The sequence below is a fragment of the Leptopilina heterotoma genome, unplaced genomic scaffold (genome assembly GCF_015476425.1).
Source record: "Leptopilina heterotoma isolate Lh14 unplaced genomic scaffold, ASM1547642v1 Lhet_14, whole genome shotgun sequence".
NCBI classification, from domain to species: domain Eukaryota; kingdom Metazoa; phylum Arthropoda; class Insecta; order Hymenoptera; family Figitidae; genus Leptopilina; species Leptopilina heterotoma.
The window spans coordinates 5,486,112-5,511,343 of NW_025110859.1; the positions used below are offsets into that span (position 1 = coordinate 5,486,112).

The 25,232-nt window shown below is 23.4% G+C and overlaps 6 protein-coding genes across 7 annotated transcripts in view; 3 read left to right on the top strand and 3 right to left on the bottom strand.

The window, feature by feature from the left end:
* Nucleotides 1-1,095: 1,095 nt before the first annotated feature.
* LOC122497836 (mediator of RNA polymerase II transcription subunit 27) lies at nt 1,096-5,774 on the bottom strand. The gene is made up of 4 exons (XM_043605176.1): nt 5,425-5,774; nt 4,284-4,553; nt 3,898-4,198; nt 1,096-1,455 (listed from the first exon to the last, which is right to left on the bottom strand). Exons 1-4 carry the CDS (start codon nt 5,595-5,597, stop codon nt 1,321-1,323), a joined length of 879 nt encoding a protein of 292 aa, XP_043461111.1. The 5' UTR covers nt 5,598-5,774; the 3' UTR covers nt 1,096-1,320.
* Nucleotides 5,775-5,944: 170 nt separating this feature from the next.
* Nucleotides 5,945-6,960, bottom strand: LOC122497840 (NTF2-related export protein). Its single transcript, XM_043605184.1, has 4 exons — nt 6,804-6,960; nt 6,512-6,598; nt 6,268-6,412; nt 5,945-6,194 (listed from the first exon to the last, which is right to left on the bottom strand). The coding sequence occupies exons 1-4, from the start codon at nt 6,810-6,812 to the stop codon at nt 6,025-6,027; spliced, it is 411 nt and encodes a 136-aa protein (XP_043461119.1). The 5' UTR covers nt 6,813-6,960; the 3' UTR covers nt 5,945-6,024.
* A 200-nt stretch (nt 6,961-7,160) lies between these two features.
* LOC122497839 (ero1-like protein) lies at nt 7,161-15,025 on the top strand. The gene is made up of 8 exons (XM_043605182.1): nt 7,161-7,849; nt 8,447-8,650; nt 9,337-9,494; nt 11,541-11,726; nt 11,874-11,920; nt 11,998-12,346; nt 12,544-12,837; nt 14,655-15,025. Exons 1-8 carry the CDS (start codon nt 7,733-7,735, stop codon nt 14,713-14,715), a joined length of 1,416 nt encoding a protein of 471 aa, XP_043461117.1. The 5' UTR covers nt 7,161-7,732; the 3' UTR covers nt 14,716-15,025.
* A 1,141-nt stretch (nt 15,026-16,166) lies between these two features.
* LOC122497841 (NADH dehydrogenase [ubiquinone] 1 alpha subcomplex assembly factor 3) lies at nt 16,167-18,840 on the bottom strand. Its single transcript, XM_043605185.1, has 3 exons — nt 18,626-18,840; nt 18,369-18,483; nt 16,167-16,661 (listed from the first exon to the last, which is right to left on the bottom strand). The coding sequence occupies exons 1-3, from the start codon at nt 18,673-18,675 to the stop codon at nt 16,266-16,268; spliced, it is 561 nt and encodes a 186-aa protein (XP_043461120.1). The 5' UTR covers nt 18,676-18,840; the 3' UTR covers nt 16,167-16,265.
* A 119-nt stretch (nt 18,841-18,959) lies between these two features.
* On the top strand, nt 18,960-24,466 carry LOC122497844 (dihydrolipoyl dehydrogenase, mitochondrial). The gene is made up of 7 exons (XM_043605191.1): nt 18,960-19,117; nt 19,668-19,956; nt 20,083-20,449; nt 20,658-21,002; nt 21,093-21,184; nt 23,526-23,851; nt 24,114-24,466. Exons 1-7 carry the CDS (start codon nt 19,076-19,078, stop codon nt 24,177-24,179), a joined length of 1,527 nt encoding a protein of 508 aa, XP_043461126.1. The 5' UTR covers nt 18,960-19,075; the 3' UTR covers nt 24,180-24,466.
* Nucleotides 24,467-24,731: 265 nt separating this feature from the next.
* Nucleotides 24,732-25,232, top strand: part of LOC122497843 (dedicator of cytokinesis protein 3) — a 78,568-nt gene continuing 78,067 nt past the window's right edge. For both annotated transcript variants that reach the window (XM_043605189.1, XM_043605190.1), the window contains exon 1: nt 24,732-24,939. In XM_043605189.1, coding sequence (XP_043461124.1) covers nt 24,903-24,939 — 37 coding nt within the window. In that variant the 5' untranslated portion in view covers nt 24,732-24,902. The remainder of the gene's footprint in view (nt 24,940-25,232) is intronic.

The window sequence follows — 25,232 nt, forward strand, 5'->3', positions numbered from 1 at the left end:
ATAGATGATATAATGTTGCCACAATACTTAATCATTTTTTAATCGAAAAAAAAATATATTATATTTGATAGTAAAACTTTTTCATAAGAGACAACACAATATTTATTCAATGTTATTATATTATAAAAATATTTGCGATTCAATCTTATATAAAATCTGGTATCAAATAGTTGTAATTATGAATCTCTGTTGTACTTGTAAATATTTACAGAATTTTATATATTCAGTAAACAAAGAATTGCAATTATGAATTTTCAATTTTCAATTTCAAAATTTCTGATTACATTTAAAAATAACTTTTTTCGATAAGTATAAAATTTCTTTAATAAACTCTTTCTATTGACTTTATTTTTTAAAAAAATCATTTCATTAAAAAAATGTATTTAAAATTTTTTAAGTAGTTTTCAACTTTTTGGGTCCATAAATCCATGTAAGACTTTTGAAATACCTACTTCTGCCAAAAAATTTGAAAAAGGGAAAGAAAATCGTTAAATTGCTAATCGATTTATTAAAGTTTACAAAAACGCACCTTTTTTTTGAAGGTGAAAATTAAAATTTCTTGATGGTCAAAATTAAATCGTTTATTAATTAGAGGAAAAAAGGTGCTAATTTTGACATCTATATATTTTCTGATGCAAAATAATAATAATAATAATAATAATAATAATAATACTATGTTACGACATCGTTGCGCTCTTGCATTATTCAAACAAAGACTACCGATGTAGACGACCAATTAGTGTGCAGAAATTTATTCTAATGTTTTCCATGAAAAATATCGTTTGGAAACATTTTTCGAAAATAATGTAAGAGACTAAAACGGATGTTAACGTTTTTGACTTGTTGAGAATATTGTACATTTTTACTAAAGAAAAAGAAAAGGAAAAAAAACATTAATCAATATTATATCAATGTATAAAAAGATGATCTTTTGAAATTGTCAGCTAAAAATATCGATAAATTAATACTATTACTATCTTCAATAAAAAAGATATTTTTTGTATTTGATATATAACGATTATGTGCTCGCAATTTTAACGATCATCGAGGTATGGATTAATTAAATATAGAAATTAAATTTGCAATTTGTGTTTTTATTTACCATCAATTTATTTCCTTTTATTAAAAAATTATCAAATCACAATTTTATACTTTAAGGCCTTATTTCTTTTAATTAGGCGCTAATTTATTTTAAAAAAGAATTTTTTTTTAGTAGTCTTGCAAAGCAAGCTGAATGGTATAAATTTACCTATTTTGAAGATCTTCTTTTTACTATTTGTATTTACAATTATAATTAATTGTTATTATATTAATTTATTACTAGGGTTTGCATTCTTGATGAAATGGTTCCAAGGTACGAAAATCTCTCCAGGTTGGAGGCAAGGCGCCATGTAAATGTAAACCACAACGTTTACATGGTACATTGAATAACGAGATCATACTATGAAGCCAGGTCTGAAAAAGAAAAATTGAAAGTAAGTACATTTGAAGATTTTCAGGCCTCGGATTTTATGACTTTTTCGACTATTTCGAATAATGCGACTTTTATCGAATTATGTTAAAAATTTACGACTTTTTCGACTTTTCTTCCAAATTTTTAAATTTTAACACATTCCGAAAAAAAATCAATTTTTTCTAAAATTTTAATAAATTTTTCAAAAAAATTCAATTACTTTTATAAATACTAAAATTCTTTGCAGGAATTAAATTATTTTTAATCCAATTTAAGTAAAATTACAAGAATGAATTTAATTATTTTCAAAAATTTCCATAAAATTCAATTTCAACAAGAATTTAAAATTTTCTAAAAATAATTCAATTATTCTCAAAATATTTTTATAAAGTTCTAAATAAAAATTAAATTACTTTCAATGCAATTTTTAAATATATTCGTCAAAAAAAATTAAAAGAATTCAATTTTTTCAAAAAATAAAAAAATTCTTGTGATGAATTCAATTATTTTGAATATATATACTTAATTTTAATAAAATTCTTTAAAGAAAATCAATTATTTTCAAAACAACCTTAATTGCATTTCTCGAAAAAATTATATTATTTTCAAATATTTCTATAAAATTCATATAACAATTTAATTATTTCTTAAAATTTTAATAAATTCTTCGGAACAATTCAATTATTTTTATAAATAGTAAAATTCTTCGCAAGAATTCAATTGAATACAATTTTAATAAAATTCTTCTTCATAAATGGATTCAATTATTTTCAATTATTTTTAAAAATTTGATACAAAATTCTCATCAAGAATTCAATTTTCTTTTTCATAATTAATTGAATTCTTTACAGAATTTCAATTATTTAAAAAAATTTGAAACAAATTCTTGTCAAGAAATTCTTTCGAAGTAAAATTCATAGCAAAAATTAAATTATTTTTTATAAATAATGAAATTCTTCGGAGGATTACAATTATTTTCTCAGAAATTTTAATAAAATTCAATACAAAAATTCAATTATCTTTATAAGAAATAAAACTCTTTTGAAGCTTTCAATTATTTTCTTAAATAATAAAATTCTTCGGATAGTTTCAATTATTTTCAAAAATTTTAGTAAATTCTTCTCAAGAATTCAATTATTTTCATAAAAAATAAATTTTTTTAGAAGATTTCAATTACTTTCATTAATAATAAAAATTCTTTGAAGGATTTCAATTATTTTCACAAATTTAAACCAAATTCTTATCAAGAATTCAATTTTTTTTTCATAAATAATTGAATTCTTTACAGAATTTCAATTATTTTCAAAAATTTGAAACAAATTCTTGTCAAGAAATTCTTTCCAAGTAAAATTCATCGCAAAAATTAAATTATTTTTTAAAAATAAAGAAATTCTTCGGAGGATTACAATTATTTTAAAACTTTTAATAAAATTCTTTTGAAGATTTCAATTATTTTCTTAAATAATAAAATTCTTCGGAGAAGTTCAATCATTTTCAAAAATTTGAAACAAATTCTTGTCAAAAAATTCTTTCGAAGTAAAATTCATCGCAAAAATTCAATTATCTTCATAAAAAATCAAATTCTTTTGAAGCTTTCAAATTATTTTTTTAAATAATAAAATTCTTTGGAGAATTTCAATAAATTTTAAAAAATTTTAGTAAATTCTTCTCAAGAATTCAATTATTTTCATAAAAAATAAAATTCTTTAGAAGATTTCAATTAATAATATTAAAATATTTTTGAAAAACCTAATTCTCAGAATGTTTTCATTCTAATTTTTTAAAATTCAATCATTTTCAATATTTTCTATTACATATTTCCGAATATTCAAATACATACAAAAAAATAATAACAATAATAAAAATAATAATAATAACATTAAAATTTTTATGAAACGTTTTTAAGATTTTGGAGAAAATAATCATATTCAAAATTTTTAATTAAAATTCTCAAAAAAAATTAAGTAGTTTTTTTAAATTATACAAAAATTCTTTTTAGAAATTCAATTATTTTCGAAAAATTAATAATATTTATAAAACAAAATAATTCTTTAAATTGTTTTATTTTAATTTTTTAAGATTCAATTACCTTCGAACGTAAACTAAAATTTTAAAAAATTTTAATTTAATTTAAAATTTAATTTAAATGATGATTTTAAATTATATTTCCCGTGAAAAAAGAAATAAGAAGTATTTAAATATTTATTTAGCATGAAATTATTCGAGTTTTGATTAATTGAATTTAGAAATCAGTGAAGAATCAGTGAAATACAAAATAAAATTTTTTGTGACAACACTGAATTAAATTGTAAACGACTTTTTCGACTTTTTTTCTATTTTTAATCGACTAAAGCGACTAAAGCGATTTTTTGGCTCGATAAAGTCGATCCGAGGCTTGCAATTTGATATCATAAAAAAAAAACTTGTTGTAAAATTGTAATTACCATAAAAGATCGTAATGCTAATTCAGGAAGAGCTGGCGAATAAAAATGTAGCATTGCAGCGTGAGCATTTTCAGTGACTTTTCGAAAAACTTTATAACGTGATTCCGTCCAAAGATCCATTGATTCATTGTAGCCCTTAACTACGACCCATTCAACCATTATCCCCTTAAATGCAACAACTGCTTTTAAAATATGTCCCAATGTTATGTGCAAAATTGCATTAGATGCAAAAGGTCGTGAAATGGAAAATGTCATATCAGTGAAAAGTCGATCGAATTGTGTTATAACTGAATCAACTTGCCTGAAAAAGTACAAATTGATTGAAACTCCGAAGAGTAATATAATTATTACACATAGAAAGAAAATTCGTTATTAATTATACATACTGTGGAGATAAATTATGCGTGCTCGTCTGTATTCTACCTCTCTTTCCTCTGCTAGCATTCGTATAGGAACGTTTCAAATTATTTTGACTTAACAAGGACTGAGCAATATTACTGTATTCATGAACTTTATCCGTCCATTTATAACTATTTATTAACGAACTATAAAGTGCCTGTCTCTCTTGAGTTGTTTCCTGACCGAGAAAAGATGTACTTGCCAAATTGAATGGACCTGGTGGTGGATTCAAACTATTGATAGCTTGTTCCACATCTCTGAAAAATCATAATTTTTTTTAATTTTTAAGTTGAAAAAACAATTCACACATTTCCTAAACTATAAATATTTGTAGTATATTAATCGAATCTCAGACTTCCCACACGATACTTAATTTAAAAAGACTAAAAAAAATAGTAAAAAAAGTAGCTATGGAAAAATTAAACTTGACGACCAAAAAAACTAGTTTTAGACACATCACAAAACTGACAAAAATTCTATTCTATATTTTATTTTCCTCACTTTTTTCTAATTTTCATCAAAAATATTTATTTCTTTCTAATCCTACTGCTAATAAATCGAATTACTTGCAAAGAATTTTATTATTCATGAAAGAATTTAAATATTTATAAAAATAATTTAATTTTAGCGAAGAATTTAATAAAAATTAAATAATTGATTACATCATTCGACTAATTTTATGCAAATTCCAATTTAAATAATTGAATTCCAGAGAAATTTTTATTATTCATGAAAAAAATTGAATTCTTACGAACATTTTTACAAAAATTCTTTTAAATAATTGAATTCTTTTGCGAAATTTTATGAAATTACTAGATATTGAAAATAATTGAATTTCGAATATTTTTTTTGAAAATAATTGAATCGTTTTAAAGAATTTGATTATAATTTTTGAGAATAGTTTTTTGATTTCTAGTTTTATCGAATTTAAAGTAGTGTAAATTCTAAAAAAAAACAGAAATAGTATCTTTTAGTGACTGAAATCTAAAAAAAGTACGCAAATAGTAGCATAACGTAAAAAAAGTAGTAAATAGTAGGTTTTAGTCTAGTAGATGAGTGCGAAGCCTGGAATTTGTAAATGTCATTTGAGGTTAGGATACACAGGACAAATTTAATTGTCAATTATACCTTAAACTAAGCCCCACTGTATTTACTAGTTCTTGAAGTTCATAAAGATATTTTGTTTCTTTATTTTCTTCTCCATGATCAGCTCTCAAACCATTTGCGAGAGACTCAAAAACTTGACCAACACTTGAGCGAAGAACTTTGACAGTTGTTAACGCAGTTTGTAGTTGTTCCATTATCTTTTTTTTTTACTTTTCTTTTAGCGGAAATTTATTTCACTTGTTGCATTTACACTAAGTGCTTTTAAAATTTAACTTTAATAATAACAAGTTTATTAAACAAAAAAATAACATATAAATATTTTTGACAGCAATGAAAAACGTACACAAATAAAATTGCATGCGCGGAATGAATAAAATTCTTGAAGAATGTACCAAGCTTTAAGCATAGTGTGATAGACACTTTACACTTTACAGATAACAAAATTTTTTAAAAAACTTATTTTTTGTTAAGAGAAAATTAATGTCACTTAAAACTTATTTTTCATAGAAAATTTAAGAATAAAAGTTACAAATACAATATATTTCATGATAAAAAATTTCTTTATTAATTTGCATAATCTTAAAATCTATTTTAAACAAGTAACACAAACTTGAGACTAATTTAATTATCAATAACTTCTTGCATTCGGAAACAATCGCTAACAATTTTCCACTTATCTCCTATTGCTGTTATTAAAAAATTTTGATTAAAAGGTTTCGGATTTTTGTCTTGATATTTTGCCTGTCCACTAACTTTCACGAGAAACGTCAATTGGTTTGCAACGGCTGGTCCTAAAGATAAAAAGATTTTTGTCAATAATAAATTAATAAAGAAACCTATTTTTAAAAAATGCAAAATTTATACCAGTAATTGGCTGAGCATCAAGAGTAATAATACTGTGATCCGAAGACGGTAATTCAATCCAAAACTTTTGAATTGCATCTTTTCCATCGACTCCATTTCCATTCCATATCATTGTGGCCGTATCCAGGTAAAGTTTTGAAATGAGCTATACATAATTGATTAAATTTATTACCTTCCTTTAAATAGAAAAAAAAAATACTTTAAAATATAAATAATCTACACTCTCAATGAATTTAAAACTTACATGTCTACGTTTATCCAAACTTTCATAATAAACTTTTGTAAATTCTTCAGCTGTCCTACAAGCTTGATCAATTTTTTCTCTTAGCTCCTGGAACAAAGAAATATTAATTATTAATAAAGGAACATTAATTATTAATAAGGCTTAATTATTAATACCCAATAATTGTTATAAATACACATTAGTTAAAAAATCGAGGTTATGTTTCTAAATTTTCATGTTTTATTTTTTGTAAACAAAAAACAAATATAAAAATCTTAGAGATATAATACAATTTTGGTGAAAGTTAACTTACCTCTTCCATTTTGATTAATAATTATTAAATTTATCAAAACAATTAAAACAATTGCTATAATTTGTCAACAGAAATAGAGCACCGGTTGTTTATAAAATATCCACAATGGAAAAATCATCCATTTACAGAAACTAGGGATTTTTAGAATTTTGCATACTTCTGACTTGCTGAGTCAACTTTTAGGAATGTGAGACAAACCTAAAATTCTACTTAATTTTTGGAAACAACAGGGGTTTTAATGTAAAATTTCACTATTTTAGAATGTGAGACAAGCTTTATTGATCAAATAAAAACTAGAAGTGTTAAAATCCCTATCTAGTTATAATTATCAAATGTTTTTTTTTTTACATTGTGCATGCATGCGTGAGTAAAACATAAAACATCACGAATTATCAGCTGATAAGTAAATAATAATGAATACTTTTATTTATGTTTACATTTGACATTTGACAGAAGAAGAATAAGGAATTTCATGTGTCAGTAGTTGTTTAAACAAATTCATTACACGATGATTGTGACTTTTGTTCATTATAATGGGAGTTTCTTAAAAGTTTTTCAGTATAATTAAATGTGTGCTGTCTAAAAATTATAGTGGGGGAAAACTAGAAAATAATCAACAAAATAAAGTGCCGTTAAGTTTCTTTCGACTGCCACTGTTTTACGACCACGTATACCTATTCGGAAATAGTTTAAATAAATCTATAGAGTTAGACGCGTGCGTGGAGTTAAACACGTAGAAGACTTGGGGAAACTTTTACTTTTTATCATCATCTTTTCTCCTACAAATATCCAGTTAAACCAGTGGTGACGATATTTTCGTAAGAAGACCACAACTTTCACGTGCACGTCCTGTTGTAAAAGCAGAATTATTTCTAATGGTGTATAATCGATGATATTTTATTTTTTTAACCAGTGTTATTGTTGCTACAATGATTTCTCTTGACATTATGTCAAATTCTGTTTTTATTCTCCTATTATTGTCAACTGTAGCACAATCTAATTATTTCGGGACCAACACCGTCAAAAATAATCAGTGTTTTTGTCAGGTAATGAAATATTGTTTGTTTAAATAAGTACTAGAATTAGTTTTTTTTAATTAGTTTATAAAGCATAACCTATAAATATCATCTGAAGATTACAGAATTTAAAAATAGTTTAATAATCTCTTACATTTTTAAATATTTTTCTTAGATTATATTTGCTATTTTTAAAGAAAATTTCCTAGTAGGTATTTGAGTCCAGTTTTGTCGATTTTTATATCGACATTTGTTTCTCAATCCTAGAATTTAAAATATAAAATAAATTTTAACTTTAATGAAGCTAATTTTTATAAACTAGGGACAGTAAAGTAAATTGTTACTTTTCGAAGTAAACTGTTTTTTGTTTATCAGTATGATGCCAAACGTAATATTTTATTTTCCTTATTTGTGCTTTATCTTTTCTATTTTTAAATAACGGGTTACCACCAATTATTGAAAACTATTTACTCAGTTTTTTTTAAGTACCTAAAATTTTTTAAAATTAAAAATTTTTAATTAAAATTTTTTTTAAAATTATTTTATTTAATGAAAAATGAAAATAAAAAAGAAAAAAATTAAATGACTTAATTAACAATTAAATTTTAATTTTAATTATATTTATAGCTTGAAGGATCCATCGATGACTGCAGTTGTGCAGTTGATACAGTGGATTATTTCAATAATATGAAAATTTATCCCAGGCTACAAAGTCTTCTTGTCAGGGATTATTTTCGATTCTATAAAGTCAATTTAAAGCAAGTATGTCCTTTTTGGGCAGATGACAGCAAATGTGCTATTTTCCATTGCCACGTTCAACCTTGTCAAGATGTAAGTCTTTTTTTTGCAATTCTTTTCAAATTTAATATAATTATTCTCTATAAGGAAAAATTATTAACTTTTTCGATTAATGCCTAAGCAACAGCTGTTATAATACAATTTACATTCATTTCTTTCTTTTGTATGAATAATTTTAATCTTAAAAGGTTAAATAAATTTTTTATGTTAAGAGGGCGTCAAAATTTTTATCATCAATTATTGACGTGTATTATCAGTCTAATTAATTTTAATATTTAAAAGATGAATATTTTGATTTCTATCTGCAAGTCTTATCTTCAATTATGATTGTAATTTAATAACTCGAACATAATGATAATAGCATTCCCTACGTGATATTTTCGTTAAATGATAAAAAAATATTTGTATTTTTTTAATTTTTAACTTAGATAATCTTTTTTGGAAACAAAATATGTTTTCAAGGTTTGATAATTTTTTTAATGTTTATAAACTTTATTTCTCGTTTGTACACTTTATACACGTTTTTAAAAAATATTAATTTATTTATTAGATTATTAAATTAGAAATTGCTTCATTTAAATGAATGAAAGAAATAAAAAACAATTCGTTAATGTAGTTTAAATTTTCTATACAATTTTAGTTGTATAGAATAATAATAGTATTTTTATTACTATTTAATTATTTCTTGAATACATTTTGAAATTTTTGCAATTTTACAGGAGGACATTCCAGTTGGTTTAAAAGGTGAAAATCCTCATAATGTTCATTTGAACGAGAGTCCAGTTGAAAAATATAAAGCAGAATCTCAATTTACAAGTTGTCAACAGACGGCCAGAGATCATAATGCTGAATTAGGTTATCTAAATACAACAATTAGGTGAATATGTACATATTTTTTTTTTTGTTAATTTATTCACAGGCCTCGGTTAATAAGACCTTTTGACTTATTTTTACTAAAATAGGACTATTTCAACTTTTTTTCACACATTGCAACAAAATACCAATTTTTTTGGTATAAAATATTGTCACTAGTCTAACTTTTCTTTGCAAGTTTTATAGTCCATAAAATGTTCTTTTGTCGTAAAAAGTCAAATTATTATTCAATGAAATAAATTTAAAAAATTTACTTTTCAATTTTTTAAAAAAATTTATTTTTGAGTTAGCCTTATTTTACATTTTTATGAATTTCGACAATAACAGAGTTGCCATCGAACAGAATAATCGGGATAATTTTATCCAAAGTAGTATTAAATTTCTAGAAATGATAAAAAAAAAATTTATTTTTTGTGAACATTAAAAATATTGAAAAACTTTCAATATATTTTTTTTAACTTAAAAACTTTTTAAAAAAATGAAAAACTTTTACAGTTCTAATTTTTATGAAAAATAATTTATATTTAATAACCTTGTATATTTAAATAATTGAATTCTGAAAATTATTGAAAATAATCGATTTAGAGAACAATTTTTATTAAAAATTCTGGAAGATAATTCTGAACAATACAGTTTTTTGAAAAATTACAATTGAATTTTTAATTTAACAATATATAGATTTAAAAAAATTGAATAATTCTATGTTTTAAAACTTAATTAAAAACAATTGTATATTTTAAGTGAATTTTCTTTTTTGAGTAATTTAATTTTTAAAGAATCCAATAAAATTTATCATAAATATTTTGAATTAGAGAAAAATATGTGTAGAAAATTTTACTAAATAATTGAATATTAGAAAAATTATAGTAGAAATTTTTAGAAATTGTTCAATTTCAAAAGGTTTCAAATTGAAGTTTTGAAGATTTTTGGTGTCACTCCTCCTTAAAAATATTAATTAAACCGTTTTTTTAAATTAGTTTTTTAATTAATTATTTCAATTTTTAAAGTGCTACAAAATACTATAAACAAATCTTTCAAAAACTATTCTTGAATCATTTTTTAAGATAATTAAATTTTTCCAATATAGGTATCTATAATAAAAATATTTTTAAATAATTGAAATTTTATAAAATTTAATTGAAAATAATCAATTTCTTTCAAGTGTTTTATTGCAATTTTTAAAAATCAACTTTTGAAGAGTTTGCAAAATTTTGAAAATAATTGAATTATCAAAAATTTTAATGTAAATTTAAAAATGAAAATTAGTGAAAATTAGCTTCTAATTTTTTAAAATTCAATATTTTCAGTATTTTCAATTAAATATATTTCTGAAAATTGAAATAAACAAAAAATAATAACATTTTAGAATTTTTTTTAACATTTTGGAAAAAAAAATTATGTTCAAAATTTTTAATTGAAATTCCTCAAGAAATTAATTTTTTTAAATTATACAATAATTCTTATAAGAAATTCAATTATTATTTTCGAAAAATTACATTAAAATAATTTTAAAAACTAATTCTTAGAATTGTTTTATCATAATTTTTTGAGATTCAATTATTTTCGAACAAAATAAATAAAAATTTATTTTTTTAGATATTTTGAAATTTTTGAGAAGTCATGGTCATATTTATAAATAAAATTTAAAACAAAAATTCAATTATTTTTATTAATGTTTTTCAAAACATCAATTATTTTTAAAAGATTTTACCAAATTTCAATTGTTTGGAAAATTTTTCAATTCTATATAATTAAAAAACTATTATCTCTCAAAAGTTATATTTAAAAATGTTTTAAAAACTTAATATTCTAACAATTTTTTTATTATAATTTTTTGAAAATATTATATCTTAATAACTTAAGAAAAAACATGGACAATTACAATTATTATCAAAAATTGAGTTTTGTCAGGGATTCTTTTGCGTCTTAAAGACGATCCGAGGCCTATTCTTTAAATTTAATTTTAAAAATCTTACTTTGTATGTAAAATTTTTTTAAAAAATTTAAAAAAGGTGATTTTTCCACTTACAAAATGTTCTTTTTTTTTTAGTTCTGAAAATTATAAAGAATTTGAACGATGGAAAAAACATGACAATGCTCAAGATAATTTCTGTATAAAGGAAGAGAAACCTGGAGAATACGTTGATTTGTTACTAAATCCAGAGAGATATACAGGATATAAAGGACCGAGTGCACACAGAATATGGCGGAGTATTTATATGGAAAATTGTTTCAGGTATAAATGATTTACTTTCACAATATTATAATTATAATGTTAAATAATAATAATAATAATTATTATTTTTATTATTAACAATTATATAATTATAGTAATAAGAAAATATTTAATACATTTCATTACTTTTTTTTATTTTGATTTCAGGCCTGAAAATTCGCCTCATATTTTTATTCAAGCTTCGAAAATCAATGGTAAATTTTTTTGATTTAATTTAGAATGATAACTATGTTAATTGTAAATAATAAGTATAAATTCTTTTCTTCAATAGGAATGTGCTTAGAAAAACGAGCATTTTACAGAACAATTTCGGGATTGCATGCAAGTATCAATATTCACTTGTGTGCAAAGTCATTATTGTCAGCTCAAGGAATAACAGTTGTCTCACCTGGTGGACGTTGGGGACGGAATTTAAGAGAATTACAAGAAAGATTCTCGCCTGAAACAACTGGAGGCGAAGGGCCAAATTGGCTCAAGAATTTATATTTTCTCTATTTACTTGAATTGCGAGCTTTGGCAAAAGCTGCGCCTTATTTGTACAGTGAAGAATACTATACCGGAAGTGATGGAGAGGATAAAGACACTAGACTCGCTGTTAAAGACATTTTGAACGTTGTCGAGTAAGTTTTCATAAAATAAAAGAAAAAATTAATTTAAAAAAATTTCTATTACATCCGAATTTGAAAAAATTATTAATAAAATGAAATTTTTAAATGAAATTGTAAAACAAAAGAATTAATTTTTTATAAACGATTTATTTATTCTGGATAAATATAAAATTTATGGAAATTTAAATTTTAATATGAAATTTTTGCAGATCGTTTCCAAATCACTTCAATGAAAGTGTCATGTTTAATGGCGGCATCAAGGCTCAATTATTAAAAGAAGAATTTAGACAACACTTTATAAATATCTCCCGTATAATGGATTGTGTAGGTTGTGAAAAATGTAAATTATGGGGTAAATTGCAAGTGCAAGGAGTTGGAACGGCGCTCAAGATTCTTTTCTCAGGAAAATTCGATAAATGGGAACACACTGTGAATGCTTACAATAAAAGGCATTTTTATTTGGAGAGAAGCGAAATTGTAGCTCTTTTTAACGGCTTTGGAAGGTGAGTTATTTTTCAATTTCATTTTTCTTTAATTGAATTTTTTAACTATTTTTATATATTAATTTCTTATGTTTTTATATTTAAGAAAATTTATTTTTATAAATTAGAGAAGAGTTTTTATTCGCACTTTTATTGTTTTTTTTACTCATAAATTCAATTCAATTATGTCCAAAAAATAAAAGAAATAATTCTCGTCAAAATTTCAATTGTTTTTAGAAATAATAAAATTATTTTCCAAAATTCAATTTTTTCAAAAATTTCAATAAAATTCTTGGCAAAATTTCAAATATTTTCAAAATTCTCCTCAAATCAATGATTTTTAATATCAACTATTTTAATAAAATTTTCCAAAAGAATTCAATTTATTTTGAAAAAAATTTTATTAAATTCTACGCAAACCTTTTAATTATTTTTATAAAATAATAAAAATTTTACAGAAATTTAATTATTTCCAAATTTTTTATAAATTTCTTCGTAATCATTCAATTATTTTCAAAAATAATAAAATTTTTACATGGATTAAATTATTTTCGTAAATAATAAAATTCTTTTTACGAATTCAATAATTATTTTCATAATTAATAAAACTCAATGCTGAATTTTAATTATTTTTAATACAATTTTAATAGAATTCCTTAAAAAGTGTAATTTTATTAAAATTCGTCGAAAGAATTCAATTATTGACAAAAGAATTTAATTTTAAGAAACATTCAATTATTCAATAATAATAAACTTAATTTCTTAAAATTCAACATTTTTTTCTCTCTTTTATGGGATTTAGCTTCATTATTTTTGTGCTCTTCAAAAATACTTTACTTGTTTAATAGTCTCGACTCTTTGGTAAAAAATCTAAAATTATCGAAAATTATCAAAAATTCAAAAATCCGAATTTCTTAAAATTCAACATTTTTTCCTCTCTTTTATGGGATTTAGCTTCATTATTTTTGTGCTCTTCAAAAATACTTTACTTATTTAATAGTCTCCAACCTTTGGTAATAAATCTAAAATTATCAAAAATTCAAAAAACCGAAATTCTTCTAATTCAACATTTTTTCTTCTTTTTTATGGCATTTTGCTTCATTATTTTTGTGCTTTTCAAAAATACTTTACTTATTAAATAGTCTCGACTCTTCAGTAAAAAATCTAAAATTATGGAAAATTAGCAAAAATTCAAAAAACCGAATTTCTTTAAATTCAACAGTTTTTCTTCTCTTTTATGGCATTTAGCTTCATTATTTTTTTCTAATGTAGCAAATTTCTTACTTTACATACTGATCTTTAAATAAAAAACTTTAATAACTTTTCCTGAAAAGCTTGCTTAAAGATTAAAAATCACTATTATTATTATTATTATTAATTATTGTAAGTCTTTGTTTTTTTAATTATTGAAATAATTTTAATAATGAAAATAATTGGATTCCTAAAACAAATTTATTATTTATAAAAATAATTGAATTCATAAAAAAAAATTTTATTATTTATGAAATTAATTGAATTATTGCGAAGAAATTTATAAAAAAAAGTTGTTAATAATTGAATTCCTGTGAAATTTTTATTATTTATGAAAATAATTAAATGTTTGCAAAAAATTTTATTTTTTTAAATAATTGAATAATTTATTAAAATAGTAGATATTGAAAATCATTGAAATGAGAAAAATACATTTTATTTTTGAAAATAATTGAATTTTGGAGAAGATTTTTGTTATTTCACTCGGACTGGTTATATTTTTGTCAGTAATTGGTAATTTTTAAATACTTCACTGGTTCTCGAGCCCTGCATGAAAAAATATAACAATTTGTTTTTTTGTTTTACAGATTATCAGAAAGCATTTATGAGTTAGATCAGTTCCGACAATTGATGGGAACGAAGTACTGAATTAGAATCCAAAGGAATTAATAACATTCTTTTACAGTACCAGTACATCACATTAGCTTTAAGTATAGACTTTTCTATTCAGATATTAACTGTTTTTATTTTTTACAATTTGATACTTTTATCAGTTTAATGTAAAGTCGTAAAAAAAAGGATCTACCATGAAATAGTTTTTTTTACTACTGCTACTGCGCTGTCTTTAAATTCAAAATTATTTTGTCTTTAATGCAGAGGAACTATTTAATTTTCAATAGATATACAGAAATTCATTGTATGGTTTATTTTATGTTTTTTTATTTTATATTTTTGAAATTATATTTCGTGGTAGAATTTTAAATACGAATTATCCTCGCCGACATCCAACTTTGTCTGTGATAAAAGATATCCTTGTTATTAAATAAGCTATATAGGCAATGCACTTTTTGATCTTCGAGTTGTCAGCACGAACGATCATTTAATGATTAGTTTAAATACACCTTTTTTTATAAACTTGAAAGACTCGAGAGAAAGAATGCTCTGGTGTATGTAAAAAAGAATGATAATTATGTATATCGATATATATATATATATATTTTTTATTCGATCTTTATACTTCCACAGTGAAATGTTTTTAAATATCTTAAAAAATTAAAAATGATATTAATATAATATTACTGATGATGATTTCATTAATAATATTCTATTAATTTATTTTCCTTCAAAGAATTTTTTAAAAGATATTATTAATTAAAATAATGAAAGTGAATTTTCCCTATTATACAATAGCAATGAGTGCAAAGAGAAGAATCATATAAAAATTATAGTTAAATTTTCATTCAATGCTTTCGTTGAAATGATTTTTTTAACATCATTTTTTCAATATGCAAATGATGACCGTCTGCAGATATTATTTTGTTAGTTTTTAAAATTTATTGTATAAAATATTTTGTAAGTTAGTTGAATTTTTAATATTTGATGTCATATTTTAATGTTTGAAAAAAAGATTATTGTCTTCAGTAATCACTTCCAATTATATATTTATAAATACACTATTTCTGCGATTTTTTATAGATATGAAAATTGTTATATAATTTTAATTTTACTTGCAATTTATTAATTTTCATTTCCAATGTCAAATCAGATTGTGTGTGTGATGTATATTATTATTTTTTTAACACTTCAAAATATTTTCTAGAAGTGATTATTTTCAAGTGTGCATTTTATTCGAAATGAAAACAATAATATAAAAGAAATTATATATAAAAATGTTTAATATTTATTGATTTTTCAAATAAAGAAAATGAGAAAAAATTCATATTTGCAGTTTATAAACTAATTTTTTGTAATTAATTACTTATTAGTACCTAAAATATATTTTTAAGAAAATAAAATTATCGTTAAAATTTGAAAAATTTAATTACTAGTGAAAAAAAACTAAATTAGGTTATTGGAGGTAAAAATTTAAAAAATAAACATTTCATCATATTAAATTATATTTCTCAATGAAGATGCTTTCTGTGAGAAACAATAAGTATAATTATATCTATTTACAATGATTTTTAAAAAAAAGGTTTCTAATAGGCAGGCAACCTCTCGTGTGCTGGTAATGGTACATATCCAGGTTTTGGAATAAAAGTTGACTTTGGAGGAATTAATGCTGCAGCAACAAATCTTCCTTCTGCTGCCAAAAAATTGTAAGTGGAGATGGCATGCTTTAAAGGAAGAATTTCTCCATTTATACTTGATTTTTTAAGCCAAACACGAAGATCTTTTATAAATGGTGCATTCGCTGGATAATTCTGATCTAAGCCAAGAATTAATACATCTAATTTTGGTTCTAGTATGTTAAATAAACATAAATTTTCTTCATTCATATCTGATGAAGCTGCTATACTCCAACTGAGAAACATTCTTGGAAAAATTATCATTGGACCGATAATATGAAGTGAGGGTGTTAAGGTAAAACCCATCTGAAATAAAATTTAATTTATAAATCATTTTCTCCTCTAGTTCTCTAATCCTTTAAGTTTAAAACAATCATGTTTGTAGGTTTTTCTTTTAGTTTATCACAATTCGCTCGCTAAAGCGCGCGGCTAACTTCTTACTGCCTTTTTTAAAAAATAAAATTATCAATTTTAAAAATAGAATTTAAAAATTTTTTAATTAAAATTTTTGTTGAAAACACTCAAAACATTCAATTTTGGAGAAATTACAAATTATTCGCAGAAATTCAATTATTAAAAAAAAAAAATTGTTATAAAATTCAACTATGTTCGAAATTTGAAAAAAAAATTCCAATTATCTTTATAAATAACAAAATTCTTCTCCATTCAATTATTTTCATAAATGTCATAAAAATTCTTGTCCTAATTTCAATTATTTTCAAAAATAAAATGCATTTTTCTAATTTCAATGATTTTCAATAATCTACTATTTTAATAAAATTTCCCAAAACGAATTCAACTATTTAAAAAAACTTTTAGTAAAATTGTATGCAAGCATTTAATTATTTTCATAAATAATCAAAATTTCACAGGAATTCAATTATTTTTATAAATAATAAAATTTTTTATAAGGAATTCAATTATTTTCATAAAAAATAATTTAAAATTCTAGAAAATAATAATTGAATTAAAATGATGAAAATAATTTTGATGAAGTTACAGTAACAATATTCTTATATTATAAAGTAATGATTTTTATTACTTGGTCATCTTTAATTATTAGAATTGAATTGTTTCGAAGAATTTATTAAAACTTTAAGAAATAATTAAATTTTTATGAAGAATTTTATAGAAATATTTGAAAATAATGAAATTTTTTCGAAAAATTCAATTAAAGTTGTTTCAAAAATTATTAAATTCCTTCAAAGAATTTTATTATTTAGCAAAATAACTGAATTCTCGCAAAGTATTTTATTAAAATTTTTTAAAATCCTAATTAAATTTTTTTGAAGAATTTCTTTGAATTTTTTTTAAACTAATGAACTTTCTTTAATAATTGAAAATTTTGGAAGAAATTAAATTTTATGAAGAAGAATTTTATTAAAATTGTATTGAAAATAATTGAATTCTTGCGAAGAATTTTACTATTTCTAAAAATAATTGAAATGTTCCGAAGAATTTATTAAAATTTTAAGAAATAATTAAATTGTTATGAAGAATTTTATAGAAATACCTATTTGAAAATAATGAAATTTTTTCGAGAAATTTAATTAAAGTTGTTTCGAAAATAATTGAATTTTTTCAATTTTTTTTGACGAATATATTTAAAAATTGCATTGAAAGTAATTTAATTTTTATATAGCATTTTTTAAAAATATTTTGAGAATAATTGAATTATTTATAGAGAATTTTAAATTCTTGTTCAAATTGAATTTTTTTTGGAAATTTTTGAAAATAATTAAATTCTTTCGGTGTAATTTTATTTAAACTGGATTAAAAATAATTGTAAATATGAACAACAATAATTAATTTGGTCCGTAATAAGTGAATTTAAAAAATTTTTATTATAAAATTATTTTAAAAATTTATATTTCAAAACAAAAAATTTTGTAATTTTGCATAACAATAAGAAATTGAATATCACGATCCGTGCGCTAGCGCATGTAAGATTTGTTAGTTAATTAATTAATTAATTAAAAAATATAATTAAACAGTGTAATTTTTGATACCAACTTCAGAATAAGCATCGATTAGAAAACCATTACTCATGTCTTTAGCGAGAGGCTGAATTGTTGTCTTCCCTTGATCGAAAGGCTCACATTTTCGTATTGCAGAAGAATGTAAATGTCTAAAAAAAAGTATTCAATTACAACTATAAGATATTGCATTCTTAATAAAAAAATAAATCAAGATTTTCTACAAAAGAAAACTATGTCAATATTCAATATATTTAAAATTTTTAATAATACAAATAAATTATAAAAACTAACCTTCTAATTGTTGAATTGAACTGAAGAATTTTTCTAATTGAACTTGTCATTATTTTTATATAAATTAATTATATACAGTAACAATTGTTATAAATGTTTCTTAACATTTATAATAAAAATAATAATTTTATTTTGTATTTACAAGAATAATGGAAAAATATAATAATTAATGGTGCATGGATACATTTTTCCTTGATGCCCTGATGTAAACAATTAAAAACTTCTCGTGGTGGGGATTGTTATTTTTTTGAAGCAAGTTCTACTTTCACAAATTACCACTTTGGCACTTTATATCTCACTCGCGGTGAGTGTGAACAAACCATTAAATTGCTGTAAACTTCACACCGTTTTAGAAAACAGCTGACTTCAGCTTGCTGGGCTGCTGGTACCTGCGCTCAGAATTATTTTTCACCTTTTTCATTAAAAAAATAAATAATTTTAACAGCAACAATGCAGGTCAATCTATGGAATTTCATGTCCGTTTCTGTGAGGGTATGTTTAAAATTTTCAATTGTTATTATTTATTATTTGAAACGATCATTTTTCAACTGTACTAAAATCAGTGTCAAGTCTCCTTCGAGAGCTTTTGAAGGGCAATCATTAAGGAAAAATTCTATTTATTTAAGTAAATATTTAACTATCTGGTAAAATATTTAACTATCATTTATTAAGTTAAAAAATCTACGAACTTTATCCGCAGTGAATTGAATTGAATTGAAGTTCTGTACATTTGGAAATATAGGTTATGTCTGATTATGTCATTTAATTATGTATTATAGTTTCTAATTCACGTGCTCTATGCTAATTTCCTAATTCGTTAGTTAATAGCCAAAAAATTTATTTTGGCGTTTCTCTTTTTCTATCTTTTTTTTACAATTAATTTAACTTTTCGATTAATTACATCATAGTATTTATCGTATGTAACATTTATGATTTTTGCATTTCTTAATGTTTACATTATTTATTGACAAAATAAGACTCAAATACTATTGTTATTTATTATTCTCAAGTGATTATAAAGGAAATTTTGTAATTCTTCCAGCCAAATTGTATGAAACGTGTTATTAATCCGGCATTATCAGCAATTCAGCAACGAAGGTATGCAAGTTCCTTGGACGCAGATCTTGTTGTTATTGGAGCGGGTCCAGGTGGTTATGTAGCCGCAATTAAAGCTGCCCAATTGGGCATGAAAACAGTTTGTGTAGAAAAAAATCCAACACTAGGAGGAACATGTCTTAATGTAGGTTGTATTCCATCGAAATCATTACTCAACAATTCTCATTACTATCACATGGCACACAGTGGAGATTTAAATCAAAGAGGTGTTATAGGTACGTACAAATCGAAAAATTTATTCATTTGATAATTAATTCGTAAAAATTATAAATTACCAAGAATTTAATCTTAAAAAAATGAATATCTAAACTTATATTTTGACGAACAAATTTTGATTTCAGTCGACAATGTTAAACTTGATTTGGATAAATTACTGCAGCAAAAGGATAATGTAGTGAAAGCACTGACCGGTGGAATCGCTGGTTTATTCAAGAAAAATAAAGTTGAATGGGTCAAAGGTCACGGAAAAATAACAGGAAAAAATCAAGTTAGCGCTTTAAATTCAGATGGTTCTGTAGGCACAACAATCAACGCAAAGAACATTTTGATCGCAACCGGAAGTGAAGTCACACCGTTTGCCGGTATCGATATTGATGAAAAAACCGTTGTCTCCTCAACTGGAGCATTATCTTTAAATCCTGTACCAAAGAGGCTCATTGTTATTGGCGCCGGTGTTATCGGTCTCGAATTAGGATCAGTATGGCAAAGGTATATAAAACCATATTTATACAGGGTTGCCACAGGAAATCAGGGAAATGTGCGGAATTTTTTTATTAAAAGTACTGGAAAAAATTTAATTTTTTGAATTCATAAGAAAATTCACAATTTTTATACAAAACATTCAAAAAAATTTTCAATAAAAAGTAAATATATATATATATATCAATATTTAATTAAATAAATTACTTTTTTGTAGATTGGGTTCAGAAGTGACGGCTGTCGAATTCATGAGTACAATTGGAGGCGCTGGTATTGACGGCGAAGTGAGCAAAACGTTACAGAAAGTATTAACGAAACAAGGAGTGAACTTTAAATTAGGTACAAAAGTAACGGGTGCCTCAAAAAGTGGTGGTGAAATTCAAGTCACCGTTGAGGAAGTTAAGGATCCTAGTAAAAAAGAGACTTTAGGCTGCGATGTTTTGTTGGTGTGTGTCGGCCGAAGACCGTACACGGAAAATTTAGGTTTAGAAGAAATGGGAATCGAGCGAGATGAGAAGGGACGAGTACCTGTTAATAATCGATTCCAAACAGTTGTACCAAAGTACGTTTTTTAAATACTAAATATTTTTATTTGCACAAACAATTTATTTTGTTGTAGACATTTTTTCAATTGAATATTCCATTTTTCTAGTATTTTCGCAATTGGTGATTGCATTCACGGACCAATGTTGGCACACAAGGCCGAAGACGAAGGAATCATCACAGTCGAAGGCATTGCCGGAGGTAATTATTCTAAATCATTTTAAAAAATTCTCTTTTATTAAAGAAGAAAAGAAAGAAATTAATTAAAGTACAGGCTTTACAATCTGTCCCCTATTTCCCTAAAAATCCCCTTTTTTTAAATTTTGGCCCCTAAACGTAACCTATTTTGCAAATTAACCCTATTTTTTCGTCGCAGGAAATCAATTATTTTCAATAATTTTTAACTAATTCTGCAACAAAATTCAATATTATCTTGATAACCAACAAAATTCTCCCCATAAAATCAATTATTTTAAGGAATTTTAACGAAATTCTTTTCCAAAATTCAATTATTTTTTATAAATATCAAAATTCTCCTCAATTCAATTATTGTAAAAAATTTTAATTAAATTCTTGTCAAAATTTCAAATATTTAAACAAATTTTAATAAAATACTTTGCACGAATTCAATTATTTTAATAAATTTTAATCAATATCTCGTCAAGAATTCAATTATTTTTATAAATAGCAAAATTTTTCGTCAAAAATTCAATTGTTTTCAAATATTTAAATAAAATTGAAAAAAAAATATTTAAAATAAAATAAATAAAAAAATTATTTAAATATTTAAATATTTAAAATATTTAAATAAAATTATTGATAGCTTCTTTCTTCTTAACATTTAAATAAAATTCTTTGCAAAATTTCAATTATTTTTATAAATAATAAAATTTCATTTACGAGTTCAATTATTTTCATCGCAGAATTTCTAAATTTTTAATACAATTTTAAATAAATTCCTTAAAAAATGCAATTATTATTAAAAATTTTAGTAAAGCTTGAGGAAAAAATTCAATTTTAAGAAACATTCAATTATTCAATAAAACTATAAATTCTTCTCAAGAATTAAATTATTGTCAACAAATTTTTTTAAATTCTTTTCAAGAAGTCAATTATTTTAATAAATTTTAATAAAATTTTTCTCATGAATTCAGTTGTTTTCAAAAATTATTATTTAAATTCTTCTCAGGAATTCAATTATTTTTATAAATTTTAATGAATATCTCGTCAAGAATTCAATTATTTTTATAAATAGCAAAATTTTTCGCCAAAAATTCAATTATTTTCGATTTTTCGCAATTCAATATTTTTAAATATTTACTATTTTCATAAAATTTATCAACACATTTAATTATAGAAAAAACTTGTTGAAACAATTCTACGAAAAGATTCAATTATTTTCATAAATAATAAAATTTCATTTACGAATTCAATTATTTTCATCGCAGAATTTCAAATATTTTTAATACAATTTTGAATAAATTCCTTGAAAAATGCAATTATTATTAAAAATTCTGTTAAAACTTGAGGAAAGAAATCAATTTTAAGAATCATTCAATTATTCAATCTTATAACCTTAAATTTTGTTGCAATAATTCAAATATTTTCATAAATAACATTTAATTCGTCGCAGAAAATCAATTATTTTTAAAAATGTTTTAGTAATTTTGCAAAAGAATTCAAATAGCTTGATAAACAATAAAATCCGATAAATTCTTCCCATAAAATCAATTATTCTAAGGAATTTTAATAAAATTCTTTTCCAAAATATTTTCAAAAGTTGTTAATACAATTCTTCGTAAAAATTAAATTTTAAGAAACATTCAATATTATTTATTTTTGTATTTAAATAATTGATTTCTCGTAGAATTAAATTATTGTTTTTCGTACTTTTAACTAACAATTCTGTAGAATTAATTTTTTTGAAAAAGTTTATTTGATAAATAATTGATGTTATTGATTTAAAGTAGAATTTTAGTTAAAAATTATAGAAAATGTTAATTGAATCCGAGTCTCCGACTCGGAGTGATCCATTTCTTTATGTTTTATAATAATATTCTTATGAGTTGTTCAATTTGAAATTTTTGAACATCTAAATTCCAATGAAAAAAAATGATTAAATATTTATTTTTAAATAAAACTATGGATGTTTTCAAATAATTTGACTTTTGAAAAAATTTGTAAATAAATTTAATAGAACATTTTTTTGAGTATCTAATAATTTTGAGAGTGAATCAGAATATTCTTTAGGGTCAGGGAAAAAATATGAGTCAAAGTTGTGTTTGTAAATCAGGGAAAAGTCAGGGAAAAATAAAGTTAAATTTTTGGGCCAACCCTGTATAAATAAATTATATTTTTACCTTTATTTAACCAATTTTTATGGTCCCCTAAAAGTCCCCTATTTTTTAATTTTCAGTCCCCTATTTCCCCCAAAATACTTTTTAGGCACACTGTGAAGCCTGAAAGTAAAGAAAAATATATTGAAGTTTAAGAAATATAATTAAATAGAATACATAAATAATTTTTTTCCTCAATTTTAAAGGCGCTGTTCACATAGACTACAATTGTGTGCCAAGTGTTGTCTACACACATCCCGAAGTTGGTTGGGTGGGAAAAACGGAAGAGGACCTCAAGAAAGAGGGAATCGATTACAAAGTTGGTAAATTCCCCTTTATGGCCAATTCGAGGGCGAAAACAAATTTGGAAACTGAGGGTTTCGTTAAAGTTCTCGCCGACAATAGCTCAGACAAAATTCTTGGCGTTCATATGATTGGACCCGTGGCTGGTGAATTAATTAATGAAGCAGTACTTGCCATGGAATATGGTGCGAGTGCAGAGGACGTCGCAAGAGTGTGTCACGCGCATCCAGTAAGTAAATTTCCGAAAAAAAAATATTAAAAACTGTAAAAAAAGAAAACTAAGAAAAATGGTCTTCTATATTAATAATGAGTTTTTTAAAAAAAGAATTTCACATCAAAATTGTTGAAAATTGAATTTTTGTTAAAACTCTTGAAAATAATTAAATTGCTCTAAAAATATTCATTTTTCGTAGTATTTTAAAAATAAATAGGGAAATAAAAATAAATTAATGAATAAAAACACTTAATATTGAAATTTAATTTTTTTTCAGACGTGTTCAGAGGCTCTGAGAGAAGCCCACCTTGCAGCCTACTTCGGCAAACCGATCAACTTCTAGAAAGTAACATTTATCAATAAGAAAAACAATACAGTGCTTTTTTTAAAAACACAATCTTAGATCCTATTTTATTGATAAAATACTGGAAACTACAATCAGATCTATCGTCGTACCATCGCTAATGTGCATACAACTTCGAATAAACTGTAAATAAATTGAAGAATCGTTGATTTAAAGGGGAACGCCCTTCTTTTAATAGATATACCACAAACTAAATATTGTATTTATTCGAAATATACCAATATCCATATTGCGAACAAAATCGCAAATATGGGGCTGTGAAGAAATTTTTTTTCGTTTCATTAAGTAAGTGCTTTTTAATTTCTCATTTCTCTAATTGTATTTTTTTTCTAAAAACATTTCAAATATTCTAAATTAAAATTATTAACCATTAAATATATCAATTTATTATTATTGAAATTAAAACTATTTTTTAAATTCTTGACCAGTATAGTTAATTTTTAATTTTAAGTTTTCCCGCCTTTTCACAGCCAATGATTGAATTGATCACGTGACAAGTGACAATGTTGCCGTCATGTAGGAGGAGTAAACGACAACACCGCCAAAGTGCAGAAGAGAAGAAATCGAGTGTGGCACCAGTTGTGCAGAACACACGTGAAACCAACACCCAATGTTTGTGTTTTTGAAAATTTCGTGAAACACCAGGTGGATTGTTTATTATTTTAGTGAAGCATGTAGCAATTGTGAAGTAAAATCCATAAAATGTGGACCACCACAAAGACAACAAAGTACGGCGTCGGTGAGTTTTGATTAGCGTTTTTTTTTCTCATTTAATACGAAGCATCGTCATCATTATTTCAACTTTGTTAGGAGAGCTGTCAAATCGACATAAACTTGAACGTTTGACTCATTTATTTCCGCTTGATTTAAATATAATTCTTGATGAAAATGATGATAACAGTCTTAGAAATTTAATTGAATCACAAAAGGGAAGTTTGCCGGTTTTATAAAGAGTTCAATACACGCTGTGAAAGTTTTATGCTGTATCCGTTTTGATAAAAATTCTCTCTCTTGTTCTCCAGCATCAAATGT